Here is a 24,386-nt window from a genome sequence, read left to right on the forward strand (position 1 = left end):
TTTGATTTTAGCATATTAATTTGAATTTCCCTCCTCTTCCCAACTCCTGACTGCATCTTTTCCTTCCCAGTTAAGAAATAATACCGCTACCACCATTTTTTATCCTTCTCCGGCCACTTCACTTGTGAATAGGCAGGGAACAGCATGCTCCCTGCCCACTTATCTGCTCTCACCATCTCTTTTTGAACTTAATACATAGCTATTTTTAGTGTGCAGAATGTCGCTGCCATGAATTGAGGACAAACTGAACCACTTCCTTCTTCCTACTAGGAGACCAGAAGTTGGAAAGTCACAGGAGGGTCCTGGTGGCAAGGAGAGGTGATTTCCAACTTGGGATGGATGAAGTTCCTCTCCACAAGAGTTGGACTTTTCCCGAGTATAAGCACTGTGGTTGCATGTGTGTAACTGAAAGCAGAATGCAGTCTGCAGACTGTTAATTACAAGCGTGCATGCAGCAATAACTGCCTGACTTCACTGTCAGGTCCCTGGCTGATTTGACAGGACGGGTTAAAAAAATAATCTCTTTACTTGTAAACTGAGCCATTTCATCTTGAATCCTTGTGAAACAAACAGTCCTGTAATGCCATTCTGACAGACACATTTTCTAGTTCAGTTGAATTTCTGCCTGCTTTATTTTCTCTTGTAATTTCATATCCCAGTAGAAGCAGCTCAAGGGACTGTGCAGACAGCCTGAAGATAACAGACTGACATAAAGTGCCTGGGGTCAGTCCTGTATCCTTTTTCCTTCCTCCCAGTGGGAGATCCCCATGACTGTTGGAAAGGAAAGGAACTGGAGACAGACCAGTGTTCTGCAGGAAGGAAGAGGGAGTACAACATTCAGGCCAGCTTCTCTTACGGGCATGCAGAGCTCTTATAGGGAGACTGCTATCTCCCTGACTTAGCCGGTTGCTTGGTCTTTATCTGCCTTTGTCTCCTTTTCTGGGCTGCATATTCTCCCATATTCTTTGCTTTTTCTCTTCTCCATCCCTCCCCTCTCCCCCATTTCCTCTGCATTTCCTCATGCCTCTACTGCTAATTATGTTCAAAGCTATCAGGAATTTCCTACTGCCAGCATGGAGGAAAAGACTGTGGAAGTCAGTCAGGAGTACCAAACATCTAAAGGTTTTTTTAAAGATCTCTTTTATCATTTCCTCCTCCAATTTTGTTTGTATAAAGTAATGCCAGTGATTAGGGTTGCCACGTTTGACCTAACAAAATAAGAAGACACCCGTGAGAGACAGTGTATCAGTATCTAGCAACTCATGTGGTATTAATGTATTAGACACGCTATAACACATTAATACAATGTGAGTTGGTAGATACTGATACAGATACACTGTCTCTCAGAGATGTCCTCTTTTTTTTAATACTGTATTCCTACCAGTGAGTCCTGGCTCTTTTTTATAGCAGAAATATGTGAACTGACAGCAAATGAGGAAATCCTACTGGTGAAGCTAAAATCTCAACTTTGTGTTGGTTATCATCCCCTTCACTACAGCAAAGGAGGTGGATAGGAGGGATAGCAGCATTGGTATAGTCAAAACTGAAGCCACTGCAAACAGGCTTTCTGGATCAGGTAGATGTACCTGACGTCCTGGTGCCTCCCACTTTCCTATGTTAAATAGAGCTCTGCCACATGAAAATCTGGCTCACTGGTTGCTTATAGGTAGTTATCCGCCAATGGGTTCATCAAAATGAAGTCCTGTAATCCCGTCTTTCTCTGATTAGCAGCCTTCAAGAAAGACAATGTACATAGCTAAGCTTTTATTTATTGAATATTTTTCTCTAAACTAAAGCAAATAGTGACTTTTGCAAGAGCAAAGGAAACACCAATCAGTGGTCTAAAACAATGCATTTATTTTTCACACCCCTTTTGCCATATTTTGCTTTATGACTCTTGCTGTCTTGCTATAGGTTTATCCTCTTCGCTTTTTGGTTGTGATCCTTGAGAGTTTGACTCGCATACAGACTTAATTAGATACCAGTGCTGTATGTGAAGCTACTTTCTTTCCTCTCGGGAAGTTCTTAAGGTGCTTGTCAGAAGTTCAAAGGCTCTTGCTTGGATTTTGTGTCAGGAAACACGGAATTTGTGATTATTTTATGTAAATAGTCTTGGCATAGAACTCTCTTTTAGTTGCTTATGTGATAGAGTCTTCAGTTTTGCTTACAACATTCAAATACATTTTTGGTCTTTTCACAAGACTTCTTTTTTAGTTCTTTTCTCTGGTGATTTTTTAAAAATACTGATTTACAGGCTAGAGGTGTTCTTGATTAAGTGTGGGATATGCCACTAAACTAGACATTTTTGAAACAATAGTACCGTAATCCGTTCTTCAGAAAAATGTTTCAAGGCAACTGTACACAAACTTAATACAACTGTCTTGGAGTGTATCAGGGTACTAACATTGTCTCTAAATAACTTTTTGGCTAGTTCAGTTCTGTTCTTAGCCCAGTCTGCACCACTGAATTACTGCTGACCTGTCCCAGTTGCCAGTGGTGGTACAAAACAAACGTCTTGATAAAATAGGTAGGAAATTCAAATGATCACTGTTAACATATAATATAAAGGAAGTTTATGAGTCCCTAACTCAGAGCTAATGGATATCGGATAAACACTCTGTCATCGTGTGTACAAAAACATTTCTCTTTATAGAAGTCCATAACAAAAATTAAACTTCTTTCCTTCCACACCATTCAGATGTTTTATTTGATGCTTACCATATTAATCTGTTTTATTCTACAGTTTTGCCACAGTAGAATCATGAGATAGTAATCTGAGCACTAAAAAGCTGTGTGAGAATAAACAAAACATTATAGCACATGACTGAATTGTGAGGAACTTGTCCAGAGTTGCATCACCAGATTTCAAACCTGGATCTCACCCTCTTTTCTTCCCACATTTAACAATTGACATGTTTGTTTGTTTTTTTAAACACCTAGCACAATATTTGGCATGAGATGTCTCCTACAATGTCCAGTAAATTCTCCTTACTGGAAAGAGCATACTCAGACATTAGAAACATTGACCAAGTTAATTAAACTGACAAAGTACTTGTAAGCTAAAATGCTTCAATCAACCACAGCAGTACATTGTGAACCGAAGTTGGTTTAATCCATTAACTTCACTCAGTCTTGGATAAGAGTCTATGAAATTAAATTTTAAAAGCCAAAAATTTGCCGGTTTCAGTAAGTAATGAATAAATAACAGTAGACCAAATACTCGTTAAAGTCTAGGACTTTTGCTTTCAAGAGTAAGGAAGGTAAAGTCAGAAAAAGTGCAAAAATGTGTTGTGCCTGAATGTATTGCTTGTAACCAATGGGTTAAAGCTTCCAAGCATTTCCACAGTTATGATGACACTTTTTTTTGTTGTGTTCTTCATCAAATGGAACATGTGTTGTTTGGTTGTAGTTTGCCAGCAGTTGGAGACTGCCTAGTAGATATTTCTTTTTAAAATAAAAATTGTACCCATAGCAGGTGAGGATTTGTGGACCCTTTTTGGCCATATATGAATGGCAGTGTTAGCTCTTCAGGTCCTGATATGCCAGTGTACAATGTGGCTGCATTTTTAAAAAAGAAATCTAGTTACCATGGCAGTTGGGAGCAGGAAATGAACGGCAGATGTGGCTGTGATTGAAAGCAATGCATGGGGATTCACATAAAGGGAGAATTGGGTTTGTTTGTGCCACAATTAAAACAAAATTCTAAAAAAATCACAAATTTTGGCACATTACATTCAGTACTTGCTGAATACATTTCCTTTTGTATTTAAATATCTGTGCTGTAACTAACCATCAGTTTAATTGTACTATTTGAATTGCTTCCTTTCTGTTCAGTAATTTCAGTTGGAAAGCCAAAGAACTTGGTTTGGCAAATCCAGCAAAAAATAACACTTGTACAGATATTTGTTTTTTTTTCTTGCCATCTCTTGTTTCCTGATTTAATTAAAAAGGACAAATACCTTGTTACAATGAAATTGCAAACTTCATTAAGAATAGTTCAGAAATTTTTTTTAAGTTTAAAGTAAACAAAAAAGCCTCAGCTGATAAACATTGCTGTATTTACACATAGTCCTTCAGGTTGTAACCTTCATTGTTCTCTTGCTGCGTGCCTGGGAACTGGTGCTGCTTATTAGGGTAAATCCCTGCTCCCTGTTGCTTTTTAAAACAGGAAGTGCAAAAGATCACACCTGCAATGAACAGAAGTCCTGCTGAAATGAATCCAATGTAAATGGCTCCTCCTGGTTCATTTTTACTACTCTCCGGGACAGTTGGGTCCAGAAAATTTGAAATTATCTCTCTTGTGTACCAGGATGTTGGTATCAACCCAAAGATTCCTGCAAGGATGAAGCAGACCCCTCCAGCAAAAGAAGTATAGCTTTTGGTCTCCTTGTCTCCTCCCAACTTTGTGCACTTCATTCCTACTGTGGAGATGCAGATTCCAAAAGCTGACAGAATGCAAGAGAGAACCATGGTCGTCCGTGCAGCCTGGATGTAGACAGGGAGGGATAGGATTGAATATTTCAGAGTGCAGCTAAACATCCCGGTGCTGTACCATGTGCAGTCCATCCAGAGCCCTTGCATCTGTGTTATAGCTGTTATGATATTGGAACCTACGTCTGCATTTACTTTCCAGTTGGGCAGTAAGGTAGCTGTGATGGCACCGAAAACACCAAGCAAAGCTAGAATAAAAGCAAAGAATTGTAGACCTGCTGAAGCCATGATGATTACCTTCTGTCACCTTTTGTCTGCCCGTTCCTCTTCTGTTGTAAACGTTTTTAACAGTCAGATAGTTTCCCAGCCAAGGCTGTAGCCGTCTGTGTGTGACAGAAGAAGGGGAGGGGAGAGGAGGAGGACAGGGGAAAGAAAGGAGAAATCAGGAAACAAAAAAGCCTGCATTTAAAATTAGAGCTATCTGAATGAATATATGAACGTGACCCTGCAGCAGATGAGAAGCCTGTAGAACAACTGAGCAGCTGTATACAAGGCACTTGAACATAAATGATAACAAGTGAACAATGTTTTAGAGAGTGATCACAAGAAAGGGCTGCCCTTTCATAGGTGTCTAAGCCATGAACTAACACTTTTTCTATCAATGTCATGTTTGATGGCAGCATCCAGGTTTTTGGCTTATTAAGCAAATTGAATGCTGCATATAAAATTATAGAACTTGGCATATAAACTGGAGGTCATTATATTTTACTCTTAAAGTAGTTGACCTAAATTGTGTAATAGGAATTGGCATGTAGCTGTCTATTGATTTTTTTTAAACAAAAATATTGATAATGTTTTCTATTCTAAAATGTTCTCATTTGGTCATAGCAACCACTCTTGTGCCTAGTAGTCATAACTGAATTACACGCTTTTGGGGAGGAGTGAAGAGACAGATTAGCTTGATTTGAAATATATTTGTAATTAGGCTACTATTTATATTATCCTTTTCTGATTTTTTTTTTAAATCAAGAAATGTGTTTTAGTTCCTCAGAGCACATGAAGGATTTAGCTGCAATCTTAGTGATTTTCAGTACAAAAATAATAATTGCACTGTCATTCAACTGATATGTCAGGCTTGGGTTTCCATATAATGTCTGTCACTGTGGGATCTGTGACTTTAAGGGATTATAGTCAGTAACTCTCTGTTAGATCTAGGTGTAGGCTGACTGTCATCAGGGTCTGGTGATTTGGGAACAAAGGCTGTTTGGCACCTTGCACAATCATGCCCTAAATCTGTACCTTAAAAATCTTTTCCCTAAAATTGAAGCTTGATATCCAATTAAGATTTTGGCCCCAAACAAACATTTTTGCCCAGTAACAATATTATTTTATTTGGGCTATGGGTGGACCGCACAAGGTACAGTTATTTATATGGTAATAAAAAAGGACAGTCCATAGTGGTGATGTAATTTATTCATCTCAGATCACTATAAGTTTGCCAATGCTCCAGGATTGGCCTGGAGGAATGAAAGATCAATCTTTCTTGAAAGATTGTTATGGAATGAGATGTCTGGGCATACGTCCATCCAGAACTGGCAACTCTAGAGCACTAAGACTAGGAGGAATAATCTGGAGCTAATTTACAATCTAACATTTATTTTATGCAATGTTGTTGTGACCATGTTAGTTCAGGATGTTAGACAAAGTGGCTGAGGTAGCGTTCAATTGGACCAACTTCTGGTAAGAGAGACCAGCTTTCTAACTTCACAGAGATCTTCAGGTCTAGCAGAGGTACTGAAAGTACGTTATGACACACTGAATACTTTTCCCAGACCCAAAGAAGAGGTATGTATCAGCTCAAAAGCTTCTCTCTGTTATCACCAGAAGTTGTTCTAATAAAAAAATGTACCTCACCCATATTCTCTCTGATGCAATCCTTATGCAAGATTCTGCCACGTTTATACCAGCTGTACCTTAATTTGTGGCTAATCCCATTTTACATATGGCTTGATCCTGGGCCCCTGAAGTCTGTGGCAAGGCTCATAGTGACTTCAGTAGTACATAATCAGTCCCAATATGAGTAAGAGGTCCAAAATACTCCATTAGGTATTTTTGGAGGGTGGAGGGAGAACCTAGCTGCTGAAGGGTGGAGATGGGATTACAACAGTTAACATTCATGAAGAGAGAGAAGATTCAACCAAAAAACTTTATTTTCATAGGTGGAGGAAATGTACATTAGCCTGATTGATAAATTAGTTGCCAACATCAGTGGACAAAAGCCTACAATTAAAAACAAAACAGTTCTAACTACAGTGTGGCCCATTCAGTAAGTAATAGATCCTTCTTAAATGAAAACCTACTTACTACTTTTTCAAATGCATAGTGTTCTCCAGGGAGAAAATAGCAGAAGCCAGTGTGTGTTGTCAGTATTTTTTTTAAAAAGACGTTGAAATTGTCTTGTGGGACAGACTTATTTCTTGTCTTACTGAGTTGGGCACTTCTTCGGGAGATAGTTTGTTTTTAAAAAGCCTCATTTGTGCTACTGTGTGAATGAGTCATGAACTAAAAACATATATTTACACCAAAACAAAAAGGCAGTCCAGAAGTACTTACTGGACTGTGTTTTTGTTTTGATAGAATATAGACTAACACGGCTATCTCTCTGTTAATATTTACACCAAAGGAGACTGTTGTGTACCAAAATGTATGTATGTGTTGTGAATACCATTTATTCGTTTAACCAATTAAGTGCTTATGTTCACAAGGGAGGGAGGTTGAGTGGAGGGAAGAGGAGATTAAAAGAGTGAAGCAATTTAGGAGGAATTCCCCAGCTGGCATTAATACTTGGTATTCTGTATATCTTTATACAATATCTTGAGGTAGTTAAATACAAACTTCAAAAAGAAAAAATTGAAGTACCGTTCCACTATGACATGAGCCCATAAAAATGTTTATTGAGGTTTCACAGTCATGTGTCTTAACTTTCTCATCAAATTTGCTCATTTCACAAGTAAAGTTATGATTTTTCTAAATCACCAGCCTTGCCAGTTCAGCTAAAGATCTGAAAATCAAACCTTTGTGCTTTGGGTTGCTCAGCACCCACTATAATAAAGACGCTGTAGTTGGACCTTAGGCCCCCAAGAAAGCATTAAAACCTATGCTTAACTATTACACTTACACGCTTGCTTAAACTCCACTAGCATAAATTGAAGCACACGGCATCCTAAAAAGTGATTTGTTCCTGAATTGGGAGGCTATTAAAAATTCTGTGGATGGATACAGTGGAATAAAATCCAGTTGCTTTTCCACAGTGCTGATGGTTGTGCAAAACTAAGAAGGGCAAAAGGTAGTAAATTTGTCACTAAAATTAGTCTGTTGTTCTGAATTGTCAGGAAAGAGGTGCAATTTTACTTAGTCACTTTTCTGACCCTTAGCACACCCCACTTCACTGCTTAGGCTGGAACGTTTTTCAAACTCTTGGCATTAAGGAAATTTTCAGTTCATGTTACAGATGGAAAGGTCAGGCTACATTAACAAAAGCTGAGACACTTGTAATGCAATGCCAAAGGTTTATATCTATGAGGATGGACACAGTTCCTTTAAAATGATTGAATTTCTCTGGTTATCGAGTGGAATGGAATAGAGGCCGTTTCTGTTTGTCATACCAAGTAAGGCAGTTCAGACTCAATGGAGCCTTTGAAGGAGGCAAGAATTAGGCAAAGCTTGCCTTATAAAATGACATCATTTGTTGGCTGGCTGGGGCTTTGAGCAGAGCCACAGGGAAGAGACTGACATCAGCCTGAACCCCTGGAATATGGTAGTCATGCTCAGTGCTGTTTGCATGTGTTTTAAAAATTTTTATGGTTGTGGTTTTGTTTGTTTGGCTTGTGTAAATGAAAACAGAAGGATTATTCAACCACAGAGGTTTGGAGGAAACCACAAGAAATACGTGGAAAACGTTGAAGTCAGAGGAATACTAGCTTTTCTGAGATAGAAATCTTTTATTTTCTTATGTATTACCAAGTGAAATTAGTTTATATCAGTGTCTGTGTGGTAGCATTACCCATTGAAGATCTCTTATTTATTAATCAATGAACTCTCCAGATTTTGTAGGTTGTGGGATTAGTGAATGAAATTAGAATTTCTGTGTGTTGCAGTTTTAGTCATTTAAGAGGCTGTTTTACATCTTTCCAGACATATGATTGATACATTACCCAAATTGTTAAAGTTAAGGTACAAATTTTAGAAAAAGCAGTCTCTGAAGTGATTCTGGCTTTAGTATTAGTAACTCAGGCCATGTCAGAAGACATCCTCTTTTTTAGAATCCCTTCAGGTTGCTCAAACCAACAAGAATTTCTTCAGCTAAAGCATCTTTCACTTGCTGTAGGAGGACCTGTAAAGGCATGATGTAGCTTCCATTTGCATGGCTAATTTGCAGGTCTGGGTCATCTCAAAATTTACATTTTTAAAGTGTGGTTTGATCAACATGTTTGGGTGTTTACGTCTCAGTCTTCCTAAGTACTTTGATTTTTAATTTCAACATACTCAAGCCTGCAAACATCAATTTAAAACATTGCTAGCAGTAGTTGCATATTTTAATTAATAAGTATATTGTAAATTCCAGGCATGATAAAAGCTAGTGTAAACACTGTGAACCATAATAGTATTTTTTATTTTGTATTTCTGATTGTGTAGCACTTACCACTGAATGTGAGGTCTGTGATGTTTTCTTCACCGCCAGTGCCCTGTAGAAATACAGTATCTCTGGAGTGCAAAGATCTGTTCTTCATATAAAATATCATTGGCATTTTAGTAAGCAAAACATGCTTTGTGTGTTCTTTTTCTCTCTTCATGTGTAGCTCTGCTGCCCGTTCTCTCTCTCAGTTCCATCTACCAGAGAATAAAGGATCACTTTGTTCAGTGAGTTGTGTTGGAGAAACACTCTTAGCAAAAGCAGAGATTATGAGAAAAACACATGTAAACCCTTTGTCCTAAATACATAATGATATCCAGATCCCATGATGACCTTTACAAACATTTTGCAAATGCAGGAAAATCTTGAGAATTTAGAAAATTTACAAATGCATGTTTTAAAGAGGAGGTTTATTTTGATGGATTTCAATGATTTTGGTGGACTTGAGTCAGAATAAAGATAACTATAGTATAGTTCCTGCTAAGATTTATGCTGTAGATTTGAATTCTTAATTGGAAATGCTACATCTGATTTTCATGCTTTACATACCTTTGATTAACAGCCTTTAGTCTTCTGTGGATCTTCCTCCAGTTGATTGTCTTTCCATGAGCTTGAATGAATGAATAAAATAGTAATGCACATGAAGGCTTACATGGCAAACACAGAGCACTGGCAGAGTGGTCCCAACAAGTCAATGTAAAGAAGCATGTTAATTTAAGAAGGAGGATGGGAATAATGCTGGTTGTCTAGTGGGAGAAAAGACATGTAATTTATCATCTGTGGGGGAACTTGTTTATGTTGCAGGATTCATAAGAACTTAAAATGCTTTTGTGTTAACTCTTCCTTATAAAGAATGTTAGGGGAGTCATAACCTGGGTGAGGCTTTCTCGTGTAACATAATGAACTCTACAGTTAGTATTTTAAGGCTGGACCATAATATTAACAATTACAGTATCAGATGTATAACTCTCCATAATCTCTCAGACCAAAAACTACCTGTAAATTTTGATCCATAAAGAAGTGACCGATAAGTGTCTTAGATTTAATCAAACTGAGGTCTTTTGTTGCCTCCTTGTACTCTTCCTTCATTAGTTCAATGAAATCCTGTAGAGCATTAGATATTTTAATCATTTTGAGTCAATACAGCCTTTAGTATTAAAATTAACAAGCTTCCAAAGAGATTATGTAGCTTTAGTTATGCTGTGAGAGGATATGGGGGAGGGAACAAGAGGAAATTACACCTCCCCTCAAAACAAACAAACAAACAAAAAGCTACCAGTGTTGATGTTTTAACTAAAGCAAGGAAATTGCAGGTACAGTTTTCAAATGTTGGGCCTGGTTCTTTCTGGCCGATGTACTTATACTAGGGTAAAGCTGTTGTGATCTTGGAATCAGGTCAGCTGATGATGTGGGGAGGCGGTGGGACGGTGGCACAACTGCAATGAGGAAAGAATATTTTTGTGACTATCATTTTTCACTGGTATTGAACCTGATTGAAAACCCAGACATGAATGTGGTAAATTGTGCAGAACTTATTTCTGCTTTCAAAATATACAGCTGTCCCTTATTTCTAGGGTGGGCAGATAAAACCCCAGTTCTGAAAATTGTCGTCATATCAGTATGATAGCTTGTGTCCAAATTATTTAGAGTGAAAGCAACATATGTTTCTTATTTTGGTGAAGTTCTGGAATGTTCCACTTCTTGTGTGAGAAAACTGAATCTCAGAAAAGAGTATCTCTGGCTGTAGTTAGTGCTGGTCTGCTGTGGATGTGTGTATTTCCCATAATCTGAACTTTTTTGCTATCACAAGGAAAGTGGGTAGTTACTTTATCTGAACAGTGATAACTGATTAGCACATAAATTTATTTTTCTTTAATGCATTTGTTTTCATTGTCCAGGAAATGGGCAGACCTAAGCTAAATTATATTTGTGATAGGGTGGTTGTGTCATGAATCTCTATAATAAAAAGGACACCCTGTGGGAACAAGGAATGGTTGAGAGTGTTGCTACACTATTTGCTGATTAGTTCATTTCAACTTTAAATAATTTTAGCTTTTATTATTAATTTATATTTGTATCATTTATAATTATTCCCCCCATTTAAAAAGGTTAAGTAAAAAAGAGCTGATAATAAGATTAGCAAATGAATCCATGTATTTTAAATACATTTGTGTGCACTGTGCTCTCTTATACTGTTTTAGCCTTTTTAACATCTATAAAATAGAACAGGATAGTAATGTATGTTCTTTAAGGGAAAGTAGAAGTAAATTACAGTTACAAGTCAAAAAAGCCTTTTTCCTTGATCTGTTGCCGGAGCAACCAGGCAGTTTCCTGCGTTTCAAAGGAAAATGACTTATCACCATTCACTCAGTTACAGAATATTGCTGATCAGGCGTGAAGTGGCAAATTTTCATATAAAGGAAAGCTGCTGTCCTCTTAAATTCTAAATTGCATTTACTTTTTTTTCCGAAATTTTCTGTCTTTTTAAAGGTCATCCTAGTTTCAAAACCAAGAATTCATATATCTCACATTGCAGTCTTCCTACTACATGTAGGGACCAGAGTGGATTTTTTGGCCTTGCTCCCTTTTACTTTTGAAAATCCTGTGTTATATGTCTTAGGTTAAATTTTAACCACCAGTCACTTACATTGAGCACACTGTGACTGTGCAGATATGTACAATGTTTTTATGTATTCAAACTAGTATTTGTATGTGCAGCTGCTAAATTTTCCTAGCTAAGTACCCCTTTTGCATATGTAGATGAATAATTTGGATGTACATTTGTCCTCTCAGTGCAGGGTGACCATCTGTCCCGTTTTTGGGACGCCAAAAAGACATCTCTACTTAGTTTAGAAAAGGGACCACTTGCCTGTATTTTCCTCAGCTGCTTCATCCCTTCAGGTGAGGCTCAGGGAGCGGCGGGGAAGCGCCGTGACTTCCCTGTCCCTGCATTCTCATCCTGTACAGCCTCAGACTGGCACATACGAAATTCAGGCCTCAAACTCTGTTCGCTCAGCCTTCCCAACCTCACCGGGGCTCAGGGCAGAGTAAATATAAGGAGTTAAGGAAGAAACAGTCCAGCCGTTGATCTTCCATGCAACTCGGCTCCTCCCATCCTAAAGTTGCCTCCAAGCACCCCTTAGGGGGTATGATTGAGTATCATCTACTTCACAGGCCTCCGGATACTTCCCCTGTTGTTGGAGAGAAACACATTATTGTTATGTTGGTTATGGCTGCCATCTTGGTTGTGAAAAAGAACAACTTGGCCTCCATTTTGTTGCTCCTTCTTCTCCAGGTTTTTGGGGCCAAAACAGGAACAGGGTGGGACCATGGAATGCCACGTGACAGTAAATCTTCCTAGCAACCAGAGCAGATATAGGGGAGTGGCTGACAGTCAGGGCTCTGTGTCACTGGATGCTGTGCTGGCAGGTCATCTCAGTGAGACACAGAGACTCTTACAGAGGTGACAGCCTGCTGAAAGGAAGGAACACCAGAGGGATCCTGTCTCTTACACACATGCACAGAGCACATAGGTAGGGTCTGCTCACTGCACACATGATGGTGGGACAAGAGCTGAAGGCAGAAGACTGAAGAGATCCACATACCTGTCCTTGACGTGCCTGGTATTCAATTCCTATGTCCTCCCCTGTCACCCAGGATATGTTATAGTCTTCCTCCTTCTGCTCTTGGTTCTAGTGTAAGGGTCAGGGCTAAGCTAACAACTGAGCCATTACTCTTATGTTACATGCCAGGGGTCTGCAACCGAAATCGTGAGAAGAGCCATTTTTTCAAATTCAATTACAAAATTCAATCCTTCAGGAGTTGCAATGCATGGGAATAGGAGACAGTCCTTAATAAATAACATTAAACCTTACTTTTTGTCATCCCTATTTTTAATAACACAGGTGCGCACACATAATTATTTTGTACCAATTAGAAAGTTGTTACCCCCATCTCCGGGCGTGTTACCCCCATCCCACAAAGCCCTAGCACCACCAGGCTTAACCCGTCTGAGCCTCAACCTCTCCCCCCACCCCCAGGATTAACTCATCTCAGCGCATAGTTCTACCGCAGCCTCCCCTGGTGCTCCCCACCGCCACTGCCTCCTTCTCAGAAGGCTGCACGGCTCTGGCGGGTGCAGTCTCAGTCTTCCCTCCTCCCAGCTCTCCTCCTGGCTGACTTCCACCCATGTGAGGTGGCTCCCTACTGGCTGGCTTTCACTTCCAGGCTGCCCCTGACTGCAAAATTCCGTTTAAGTGACAGCTGCCCCCGATGCCACAAGAGGAGTCAGCAGTGGCAGTGGTCGGAGCATCCTAATTTCCTTTGTTATGAAATCCTATTTTTGTTTGTGTTATTAATAAAATCCCAGTTGTTTTAACCCAGCGTATCTGTTTTAACTACGCCAAACTGGCAATGGATGCAGAGGGGGTAGAATTCTGCAGGCAACCCATCTTCTATCCAGCAAAACTATAATTTAATCTGTTTTGGGCTAACGCCATGACGTTCCCAGTGCCTGCACCCTTTCCTCCCAGCCTGGCATTTGATAACTGGACTGCTAGGTTCTCAGCATGATGTGGCTCCAAAGCTCTTCTGCCTCCTCCCCTTTCACCATCCCTGCCAGTTCCTCTTCAGGGACCCTCCTCATGAGCTGCCACTTCTGCCGAAAGTTGAGGGATTATTTGGAATATGAGCCATAGAGTAAGGTCTACATTGCTACTGGAACTAAGGGTGCTGTTCTCACTACTTTTTGATCTCCAAGTCTGAGAGAGGGGCCTACCTCACCAATGTTCCTGTCCTGAATGTTTGTAAGGCTGCAGTGTAATTTTCCGTGCATGCCTCTGCCACATGCTCTGTCCTGCTGCAACAAGCTCTAGAAGACACACCCTTTGGAACCGCTGTGTTGCAGTCAGCATGCCAGACAACTACTACCACCTCTGGGCATACCGCTTGCAGTCACCTACATTGAATGGACATGAGCAATTACTCTGTAACTGGTGCTCGTTGAAATGTGTTGCTTGTGACCATTCAGCTCCCTGCCATCTTTCCCCACTGCTGGAGTGGCATGTCAAGAAGGAACTGAGGGTGGTAGTCGCAGGTGCCCTGTGTAGTGCAGCAGTACTCCAAGGGGCTACCTGAGCCAGCTCCCCATGGGTATTTGTTAAAGAAAAATCTTGTGGCACTGATGCATATGGCAAGTTCACACACCTACAGTGAATACACATGAGCAACATGTCTCAAAGAACACCAGTTACGGGAACTGGTAACATGTCTTTATTTCCTTTTCAGGGATGCTTACTTCACCACCACACTAACTCCTGGCAGTAGGTTCGATAGATTGTGTTTAATGTATACAATTATCTGTTTTACTTTTGTTACCTTTTAATGTTGCTGGATATCTTCTTGTACTGTGTGAAAAGATGAATAAGAGAGCTCTATTGACCTTTTCTGTGCCTTTCATTCATATTTAATGTAATTCTGTAGTGTATCCTTATTCTTCTCCTTTCCACTCTTCCAAATGAGGAGATGGTAAAAAAAACTTAAATCATTTGTTATTTGTTGCAGGGTAGTCTATATTTATTTTATTGTTCCTATTTATCTGTTTTACTTTAGTGTATAGCTGCCTCAACCAGGATCAGGAGCCCATTTGTTAGGTTCCATAGAAAAACATTGTAAGGGACTGTCTCTTCTTTGAAAATCTGAATCTAAACAGAGAATGTGTACAAAAGGTCTGAGTGGACATGGAGACCTGCTGTGACCTGCCAGCGGCAAATAACAGATCGATAGAAAAGCCCAGAAAGATTCCAAGTTGTCCCTTCCACTGATTATCCATGAGGTCACCCTGTTCCCTTCTCTTTCTTCAGTCCTGTAATTCTTTGTATTGCCCGTCTCTTTCTGCTACGCTCTTTTGGAAGCAGGGGTTAGAGAAAACCGAACGTAGTATTATGAAATTAAATTTTCAGCACTATTCCTTGGTGTTTGTCAGCCTAAAATCTTGTTGGATTTTTTTCAGTCTGTACTTTGAACATTATTTTTCATTGAGCTGTCCAAAGTGAGGCTCAGCTATTTTTCGTGTGTAATTATAGTTAATGCAGAGTCCATCGATGTTTGAGTAATTAAAATACTTACTCAGTGTAGATTCCCTTGCATTTTTTGCCATTAAATTCCATATGCAACCTTTTAGTTCTATCAGTTAGTATTTAAGTCCTCAAGTTCCTCATAATCCATTATATTCTTGAATCACCTAAATAATTTTTCACGCCATTCTTGATCCTTATTTTCAGATAGAAATCTTCGGGTGCCCCCTGCACTTTTAGGCTTTTCCATGTTAAAAATACACCATGTAATACCTCTCTTTTTGTCTTTTTATCGTTTTCAGATTCATAGTGGTACTTTGCCTTTCATCCCTTAACTGTGAAGGCCTTAGAATGACCAGCTGTCCTCAGTTTATAGGGACAGTCCCAGGTTTTGGGGCTTTTGTCTTTTATAGATGCCTATTATACCCCATTCTCCTGTCTTAATTTTTCATACTTTGTGTCCAGTCACCCTAGAAGGCCTGGTCTACCCACAAATTGTGTACAATTTTAACTCTACAACAGCACCTCTAGTGTGGGCAGCACTGTATTGGTATGAAGAACAGGCGGCCCTGTGGAACTTCAGAGACCAACAGATTTATTAGGTTATGAGCTTTCATGGTAAGGCTTACCCATATAATGATGTGCGGGGCTTTACCCACAAAAAGTCATTACCTGATGAATTTGTTGGTCTCTAAAGTGCCACAGGACTGCTGCTTATTTGTGAAGTTACAAACTAACATGGCTACACTTCTGATATTTGGTAAAAGATGCTTCTGGCAGTATAATTATTTGTATGGGGAGGGGAAATAAACTATAGCAGAGCAAACACCTTAACAGTACATCTACTCCAGGAGCTGTACTGATATAACTATAGGGGAGAAGGGGGAAAACCACGCTCCCAACCATAATTGTTAAACTAGTACCAAAACTTGGTCTAGCGCAATCCTAAACTGCTTCTAATAGTCTCGTGTGAGACTTTTAAAAGAAAATGTTATGGAATCAGATAGGTTGAGGAGGTGCAGTTTACAGAAACCATGCTAATTTCTTACCATATAGTCCTTATCCAATTGTTTTATAACCCTTTATTAAATATAATTTACCTTGTTTTGCAGACAAACTCACTGTTTTGTAATTCCTAGGATGATCATCTCTTGTGTATTTTTAAGAAAGATAAGTACACCGTTGGCTTATCTCCTGCTCTGTGCTGTATAACTGATTTCAATGAGAAATTGCATATTTTTACTTCTCAGCCACTTCATTCTTAAAGTTTAGAATGCTTTTGTGCTAGTGTAATACTAATTTTCAGTCTGATCCCTTCAAAAATGATATTTTAACTTCATTGTATTCCATTTGCTATTACAAGTTGAACCTCTCTAATCTGGAACTCTCTTGTCCGGCAAAAATTGTAATCCAGCATGATTTTAGTTAGCTGGGCGACCACTTCTCGTGGGTGTGGCTGAGTTTACTGTGGTCCGATAAAGTTTGTTTACTGTTACCAGTCTTGGCTCTGTGCTGTTATTTAGTTGTAATTTACCTGTGTGTGTCTTGTAAGAGCCCAGTAAGCAGTGGAAGTGCTTGTAATGTGCTATAAAATGTTGACCTCCCATCGTCCAGCAAATTTGCACCGGTCAGGTCCTGAGGGTACCAGATGGCAGAAGTAGAACCTGTTCTTACTTACTCAACCACATCCTTGCCCATAAATTGCTATTGTTATAGGCTAGGGACCGTCTGGCCAAGCAGCAGTAGAAAGGGACCTAGGCATTTTGGTGGATGAAAGGCTGAATATAGTAAACAGTGATATAAACAAGTAGGCTAGTGGTATATTGGCGTGCATTAGGAGGAGCATTTTGAGCAGATCTAGAGAAGTTGTTGTTCCTCTCTGTTCGGTACTGGTGAGGCCATATCTGGAATAGTGTGTCCAGTTTTGCCCCCCTCCCCCCCCCAGCATAGAATGGAAGTGGGTGTGCTGGAGCAGGTTCAGAGGAGGGCAACGAAAATGATTAAGGGGCTGGAGCACATGACCTGTGAGGAAAGGCTGAGGAATTTGGGCTTTTTTAGTTTGCAGAAAAGAAGATGGAGGGGGGTGATTTAATAGCGGCTTTCAACTTCCTGTGGGGAGCTCTAAAGAGGGTGGAGAGAAACTATTCTCAGTGATGACAGATGGCAGAACAAGGAGCAGTGGTCTGAAGTTACAGAAGGAGTGGAGTAGGTTGGATATTTGGAAAAACTACTTCAACCAGGAGGGCGGTGAAGGACTGGAATGCGTTACTTTGAGAGGTGGTAGCATCTCCAGCCATATAGAGGTTTTTAACTCTCGGCTTGATAAAGTCCTGGTTGGGATGAATTAGTTGGAGTTGATCCTGCTTGAAGCAGGGGACTGGACTCGACCTCCTGAGATCCCTTCTAGCCTTATGATTCTATGAATTATTTTTTAGCACACTAATTCCTATGTATTATTTGGAATTAAATAAAAAATAGACTTGTGTGTGCTTTAGAAGTGTTTCAAGATAAAGCGTACAACTGAGTAGAATTTGGTCGCTCATTTTTTAAAAATCACCCCATGCAGGCCAGTATTCCTTATTGTTCAAAATGAAATTTGTTAGCCTGGCCTGTCTGTATGGGTAAGTAATTTAATCAGATTAATTTATCTGGGGTAATTCTTCTGTAGAGAATGAAGTCACTGTCATTTCATCTTACTTTTAGAACTTTTTTTTTGGTGACATATATGAGGATTGAAGTTACATTATTCCAGGATCTGTATGCACATACAGAACAAAAATTTATACTATTTAAAAAAAATAAAAATAAAATAGGAACCATATAACAAAAGGATTACAGAGGGACTGTTACAAGTACTGTAGTGCACTGGCAGTAACTATGCTCCTCATTCATTGTTTGAGTTTATCCCCTCTGAGAATTCACATTCCCAGGCTAACACTTGATAAAATTCAATGTGCCTTTGGATATACTAGAGTTCTAAAACCTTAGCTAATGCGTTTGAGTGTTGCTCCTTGTGTCTGAGTCTGCACAAACTCTAATACAATATTAAACATGTAATGATTAATTATATAAATAATGACTTTCCTCAACTGCCGCTCAGTCTGTTCAATATTGGCTAATTTCTTCTATATCTTAAGGCGGAATTGTATCTTCTTAGAAGGATGTGCAAGAGAGTTTAGTAGCTTCACACATTAATTCAGGGAGGCTGTGTCTACATGGGCACAAATCTTCAAAATACGGCTATTTTGAAAGTTTGTGCCCGTGTAGACACAGCCAGAGTGTTTACATAAGATGTAGCATGGAAAAAAGTACAAAGGATTGAGCGGAGCAGACAAACAGATAGTTGAAGCTGATATCATTGGTAGAGCAGCAGGAACGTGTGTGATGCAAGTGGAAAAGTATGATAAGTGGATAAGCAACTTACGAAGGGCCTTGAAGGGTAAAAGGCCGTGGTCGCACGAGCCTCTCCTTTCAGAAGGGCTGTGGTAATGTGGCACTTTGGAATATGTTCATGAGGTGTTGTCATGAATGTATGGTGGTCATCCGAAAACCAGATGGGAAGAAGGGGCTTTCAAAATCAGGGGGCCGTTTTAAAAGGCCCCTGGCTACATGGGTGCTGTGCATTTTGAACCTGGCAGTTTGGAAGCGCACATGGCTGCCATTATACTAATGAGGTGCTGCATATTCATGGTGGTGCCTCACTAGCATATTCCAAAGTGCCACATTATGATAGCCCTTCCGAAAGGAGGGGCTGGTGTGGCCACGGCCAAAGAGTTGAACTTTCACCTTTGAACTTGAAGAATTGTAATGTGATTTCAGAACTTTATCTGCTAGCTATTTTCAAGCCATTCATGTATCTTTTTATGTTATACCAAATGGAAGGAACCCTAAATAGAGGGGACTGTAACCCTGATTCCTGACACCCTTGCTGCCAGTTTAGGATGGTGAGAATGCACTTTCGAGAGGAAAAAATTAGAACATTGAAACCTGTATTTGCTATGTGGTATGTAATATTTTGCTTTTCATTGTAGGTAGATGTATCAGTAGTGCACTTTACTCCGTTGGTGCAACCAAAGATACAGCAACCCTTTAAGCTGGTGGAAAAGGTCGTTAAAAGTGTTTTTCAGTTCCGAAGAAAATACTGCTGCCGGGGAGTGGAGTAAGTAAATTCTTGAACCAGAACTCTCTTTAGAACAATATTGTTTTTGATGCCTACTAAATCCATCAAGAATAATGCAGCCTTCATTATATATTCTGAGTTTGTTCGTTCTATGTAAATCTGTACTGCTTACAAGGTGTCTCAGTTCATCACCTTCAGTTGTTCGCTAAATGCTGACTGAAGACAAAAGCAATTCTCATATAAATTACGTAGTTTATGCTGTGCCTACTGCTCCATAATTAAACCCTGTATAGCTTTTTTATTTGCACAAGACACATTTGAATCAAGTGGCATTAAGAAGTTAAATTCGTCAGCTTTTGAATAGTTTGTTTTTTAAACTTTCTTCACAAATTTGTATTCAGAAGATGAAAAATAACTGACCCAGATACTGACAAAATATGTTCTGGACAAGAGCCGGTGTGGGTTCTGTCCAAAAGGAAAGGTCTGAAATTCTGAACTGCAGATGAAATGATTAGATTAGGTTTTACTACCCATGAACATGAGATGAATTATTACTTTACATGGAGGTAGTGGCAAAAACGGAGATTTTTTTCACCTCCACTTTGGATCCTTTATACTGAGTAAAAAAGCTGCAGTGGTGTAAAAGACATTTTAAAGGTCCTGTTATAAAAATCTGGGGGAACCCATCAGTTTCTGCGGAGGACCTGACAGCACTATGCTATTGTCTGAGGCCCTGCTCAGATACTGGTGTTGGGGGCATACCTGGGTTGAGCTCACAGAAGGCTCTGGGAGGAGCTGTTGCCCAAGGAAACTGAGGCTGTGCTTCTGTAACTGTAGACAACCCTGTTGGGGTGTCTAGTTGTGTGGGGAGGGAGAAATAATTTATGGCTGTGGAGCAGCCTGGAATTGCATCTGTAGGGGTGCAAGCTCTGTGTTTTATCTTTTAATGGTAAGACACACCTGTAACCAGCAGATAAATACATTTATTCTCTGGCATGCAAGGAGTTTGATGTAAACTTGCAATGCCAGTTTGTCTTCACTAGTGGCTGAATACATACGTTGGGAGATTGTATGTGAACAAGAGACCAAGTACAGGATGAAGCAGCGTGAGATAGACGTAGGGTATGTCTACACTTACCAGAAGATCAGTTCCTTCAGAGTCAGTCTTCCGGGGTTCTATTTAGCATGCCTAATGGGGTTATGCTAAGTCGAACCCTCAGAGCTCTACAGTTAGTTCGTCCTGGTACTCCTCATTGTTGCAAGGAGTAAGGGAAGTCACCAGGAGAAACTCGACTTTCTGGGTGGACGGCCAGAAAAATCTGTCTTAGATACCTTGATTTCAGCTACACAGTTGTCATAACTGGAATTGTGTATATTAGGTCAACCTTTCAGCCTAGTGTAGATTTTGTGTTAGTACAGAACATTGTTGATGCACAGAAAACGCAACCATTATTGTGTTTGTATTTCATGCAGAATGTGTTGTTAGATGAAAGATGGTCATCCTTTGTTTTATCTCAAATGCCTGATACTGTTTAAGTTCTTTCAAAGGGAGAAAAATCTGCACTTTTTGCAGCAGTTTAACATGCCTTAGTACTATGCCTAGCATGCAATTAAGGGTTACGAACCTTTTGTTGTTTATCTGGCTAAAGGAAATCAGCAGATTCTAGAGTTTAAAACCAGGAGTCTTATGCTGCTTTGCATAGTTATAGGAAAGCAAGGTGGTAGGCTGAATTTATGTTCATATGTGTATTTATTATATTTAGAAAACATGGCATGCAAAGGAATTGATACTCACGTAGAGTACGTCTACACTTGCATTCCTCCTTAATGGGAAGAAGGATTCTTTTGAAGATGGGGTTTACTTACGAACGAGCAGCATTGACACTGGTTTTCTTCTTTCAAAAGAAGCTCTTTTGAAATAATATGCCAAATATGCACATTATTTGCATTTTCGATTTCCCTCATTTGCATACTTTTGAAAGGGGAATGCAAGCCTAGCTGCACCCTTAGGCTGTGTATACATGCCCACAAATCTTTGAAATAGCCATATTTCGAAGATTACTAATGAGGCGCTGAATATTCAATTCAGCGCCTCATTAGCATTAGGATGCTTCCGGATGTGGCGCTTTGAAAGCCTGGGGCTCGGTGCAGCTACAAGGGGGTCCTTTTCAAAAGGACCAGCACCTTTTGAAATCTCCTTATCCCGCTCGCTGATTGGAATAAGGGGATTTCAAAAGGTGCAGGGTGCTTTCAAAAAGGACCCCCGTGTAGCCGTGCACTTTCAAAGCACCATGGCTGGAAGTGTCCTAATGCTAATGAGGCGCTGAATATTCAATTCAGCACCTCATTAGTAATCTTTGAAAATTTCGAAGATTTGTACCTGGGTAGACACCCTTACTGTGCAAGTAAGTTTGTTCACAGGTTGACAGATTGTCTCGTTTTAGAGTTCAAACTATCTAATGTGACTACCCCTAGTTGCAGTATTATCCATTAACAGCACATTCTCCCTTTTGAATTACAAAATAATTTGAGATTTGAAAATTAAATACTGCTTGAGGAGGAATATTGCACTGAGCAAAGATGTTTAACTCAGGATGGACATAAAGACACCTTTCCTGTCTTTACCCCTTTGTTTGTAAATGTTTTTGCCTTGGTCTAGCAAGTTTTCCCTTCCCAAATCCTTTCCTGCACAAGTAACAAATCTTGTTCTTCCCTTCCAGCTGTTCTTAGCAGTCTGCTCTTTACTGGGCTTCTAGCCATCAAGTCTGTGTGCCCTGTTTCTGCTGAAGGCACATCATATGCTCCTTGAATGAAGGAGAAAGGTTTTGTCAACAGTGGTGGCACTCAGCAAGCAAGTTGATGGTGCTGGGTCTTGGGAGGTGGGATAGAATAGGATCAGTCCCTTTCTCCAACTGGAAAATTGCCATTGCTAATAAAGTAGTGGTTTTGCTGACACATTGGAAATGTCAGGCTACGTGTTGCTGGGGTCTGGCTTGTTTTCAGAGGGAGGGCAATACCCACTAACATGCAGGCAAATGGTGTGCCAGAGCTTTGGTCATATCTATCTTCTCCTTGAAAATTTGCACTGGTACACCTGCCACCCACATACTGCTCTCTACCTGCCACCTTCAATTTCAAAAAGCCTTCAAGAAACAAAACCTGTTAGGGAAGTATTCCAGCTTCTATGATCCTCTGTTTACTCTAGATCACACTTGTTTATGCCTCTGGACAGTTGATTAGTGCAGGGGCCTGCTGATTTTTATCTTGCAAGTTGTTACAAACCCCCAGTATACTTACAGTAAGGGGCATGATCAAGCTTTTGCTTGAGTTAATACAGTGGAGATTATTTTTGTTGCTCATGTTGCCAGCCTTGTTAGAGGATGTCTGCTCCCTGATGCCTTCAAGAAAGTTAGCTTGCAGTGCTAGTCTTGTATGTTGATGTTTGCAGAAAAGTTGAATATAATATATTTCAATACAGCATTTCAAAATTGGTGTACATTTGGCCACTTCTTCTCCCCCTGCAATATTTAAGGTCAGTGGTGTGCAACTTATTTACTATTGTGAGCTGCATGTGCAAGTCTGTGTGAAGTGGACCAAGTCTAGACAAAATATGCAATTACCTGTATGGCCATGAGGATAGCACATTGGACACAGCTGTGTGCTGGTTGGGCTTGAGTTAAACTCCTGCTCAAGACTTTTTGGTGAGAAGATAAGCAATTATAGCTAATGCTGCATTTACTTAATAGAATGCGTTTTGTTTGGCCAAGTGATTTTTCAGTACTTGATAACTAGTGCCCCAGTGAGATAGGTAAATACTAGCTCCATGCTACAATTGGAAACATTGAAGCCCAGGGCAGTGAAGTGTTGTGCAAAATGTTAGTGGGTTTTGTTTTCAGTTCTGACACCCACTAATTCTGGCATCCAGTGTGTTGTTCTGAATATTAAACAACATTCCTTCACTGTTCAGCCTTTATGGCTTAACCCTCCATGGTAGACAGTAAAGGTGATAGCTTTCCTTGGGGGCTGTGATTCTTTTTACTAAAGGACCAAAATGGTAAGTACTAGCACAGAGTTTTGACCTTATCCAAGTAATTCTTGTTCTCTCCTGTCTACATATTGAAATATTAGATAGTTTAACATGCACGCTTCTGTGAAGAAGTTTGATTTACTCCAGAATTAAACTTTAACAAAAAAAAAATGTATTTGAATAGCTTCTTCCTTGTTCCCTTTTAGAATCTTGTTTCCAGAAGCTGAGCGCTTGGAAAAAAGTGAACAGATGCTAATATTGGCAGATGTGGATCCAACTTTGCGTCCAACTCAGCTTTCCCTTTTACATTTTAAAAGCCTGTGTGATGCATACAGAAAAATGTGTGATGAAGACACAAGCCTTTTCAGCTATGACTATAGGGAAGAACGGAAGCAGAAGAAAACTAGGAGAAAAGGAGATTACCAGCAGTCTGAAAAGAAAGGCCAGCTCTAACAATTCAGACAAACTTACTTTTCTGTTAGATGTGCAGTCTATAATTGTTTTAGTAAAAGGAGATTTTATTGAAATAGTGTGTGTGTGGGGGGTGTTATCTTATTTATTCCATTCTGCTTTACAGGAGGAGGGTGCATTGACATAGAAACCTTAGCAGTTTTGGTTCTAACTCAAAGTTAGACACAGGCTTCAGAACCTTGGACACTCTGAAAATAAGGGCAGTTTGTTGAGAGAGAAAAGTGCATGAGGAAGCTCTTAACTAAAATTTTACTTCATGTGGAAGTTTTTCATTTCACTCCTTATCCTGGAGTATTACTAGACAAAAATCTTGGATTCATGCACTCAAAACTGCACGAAAATTATTAATATGCTTATTTATCCTACAGAAAAGAACTCTGTGTTGAAAGCTACAAATGAAGAAGGAAACTAGACATAATGCTCCTTTTCCTTTTACTGTACACATTGGTAGAGAAAATAAAAATACAATCAAAGGATTACAGTACATGCTTTGATTTATTTACATATATATAAAGTTAATAGTATCTTACCACTTACAAAAAAGGACTCTTGTGCACTAAAACACCTTAA

At 39.6% G+C, this 24,386-nt stretch overlaps 2 protein-coding genes across 4 annotated transcripts in view; one reads left to right on the forward strand and one right to left on the reverse strand.

Moving 5' to 3' along the window:
* The window catches only part of TFB1M (transcription factor B1, mitochondrial), a 57,884-nt gene extending 34,086 nt beyond the window's left edge, over positions 1–23,798 (forward strand). For all 3 annotated transcript variants that reach the window (XM_074990347.1, XM_074990348.1, XM_074990349.1), the window contains 2 exons: positions 19,230–19,357; positions 23,552–23,798. In XM_074990347.1, the coding sequence (XP_074846448.1) occupies positions 19,230–19,357; positions 23,552–23,798 (375 nt within the window). The remainder of the gene's footprint in view (positions 1–19,229; positions 19,358–23,551) is intronic.
* CLDN20 (claudin 20) lies at positions 4,060–4,719 on the reverse strand. Its single transcript, XM_074990350.1, has one exon. It carries the CDS (start codon positions 4,717–4,719, stop codon positions 4,060–4,062), a length of 660 nt encoding a protein of 219 aa, XP_074846451.1.
* Positions 23,799–24,386: the final 588 nt, after the last annotated feature.

Source organism: Carettochelys insculpta, chromosome 3 (genome assembly GCF_033958435.1).
Source record: "Carettochelys insculpta isolate YL-2023 chromosome 3, ASM3395843v1, whole genome shotgun sequence".
Lineage (NCBI taxonomy): Eukaryota > Metazoa > Chordata > Testudines > Carettochelyidae > Carettochelys > Carettochelys insculpta.

What these genes read in the sequence shown, in the direction of transcription:
- CLDN20 (XM_074990350.1), bottom strand. Translation starts at nt 4,719, where the DNA reads ATGGCTTCAGCAGGTCTACAATTCTTTGCTTTTATTCTAGCTTTGCTT.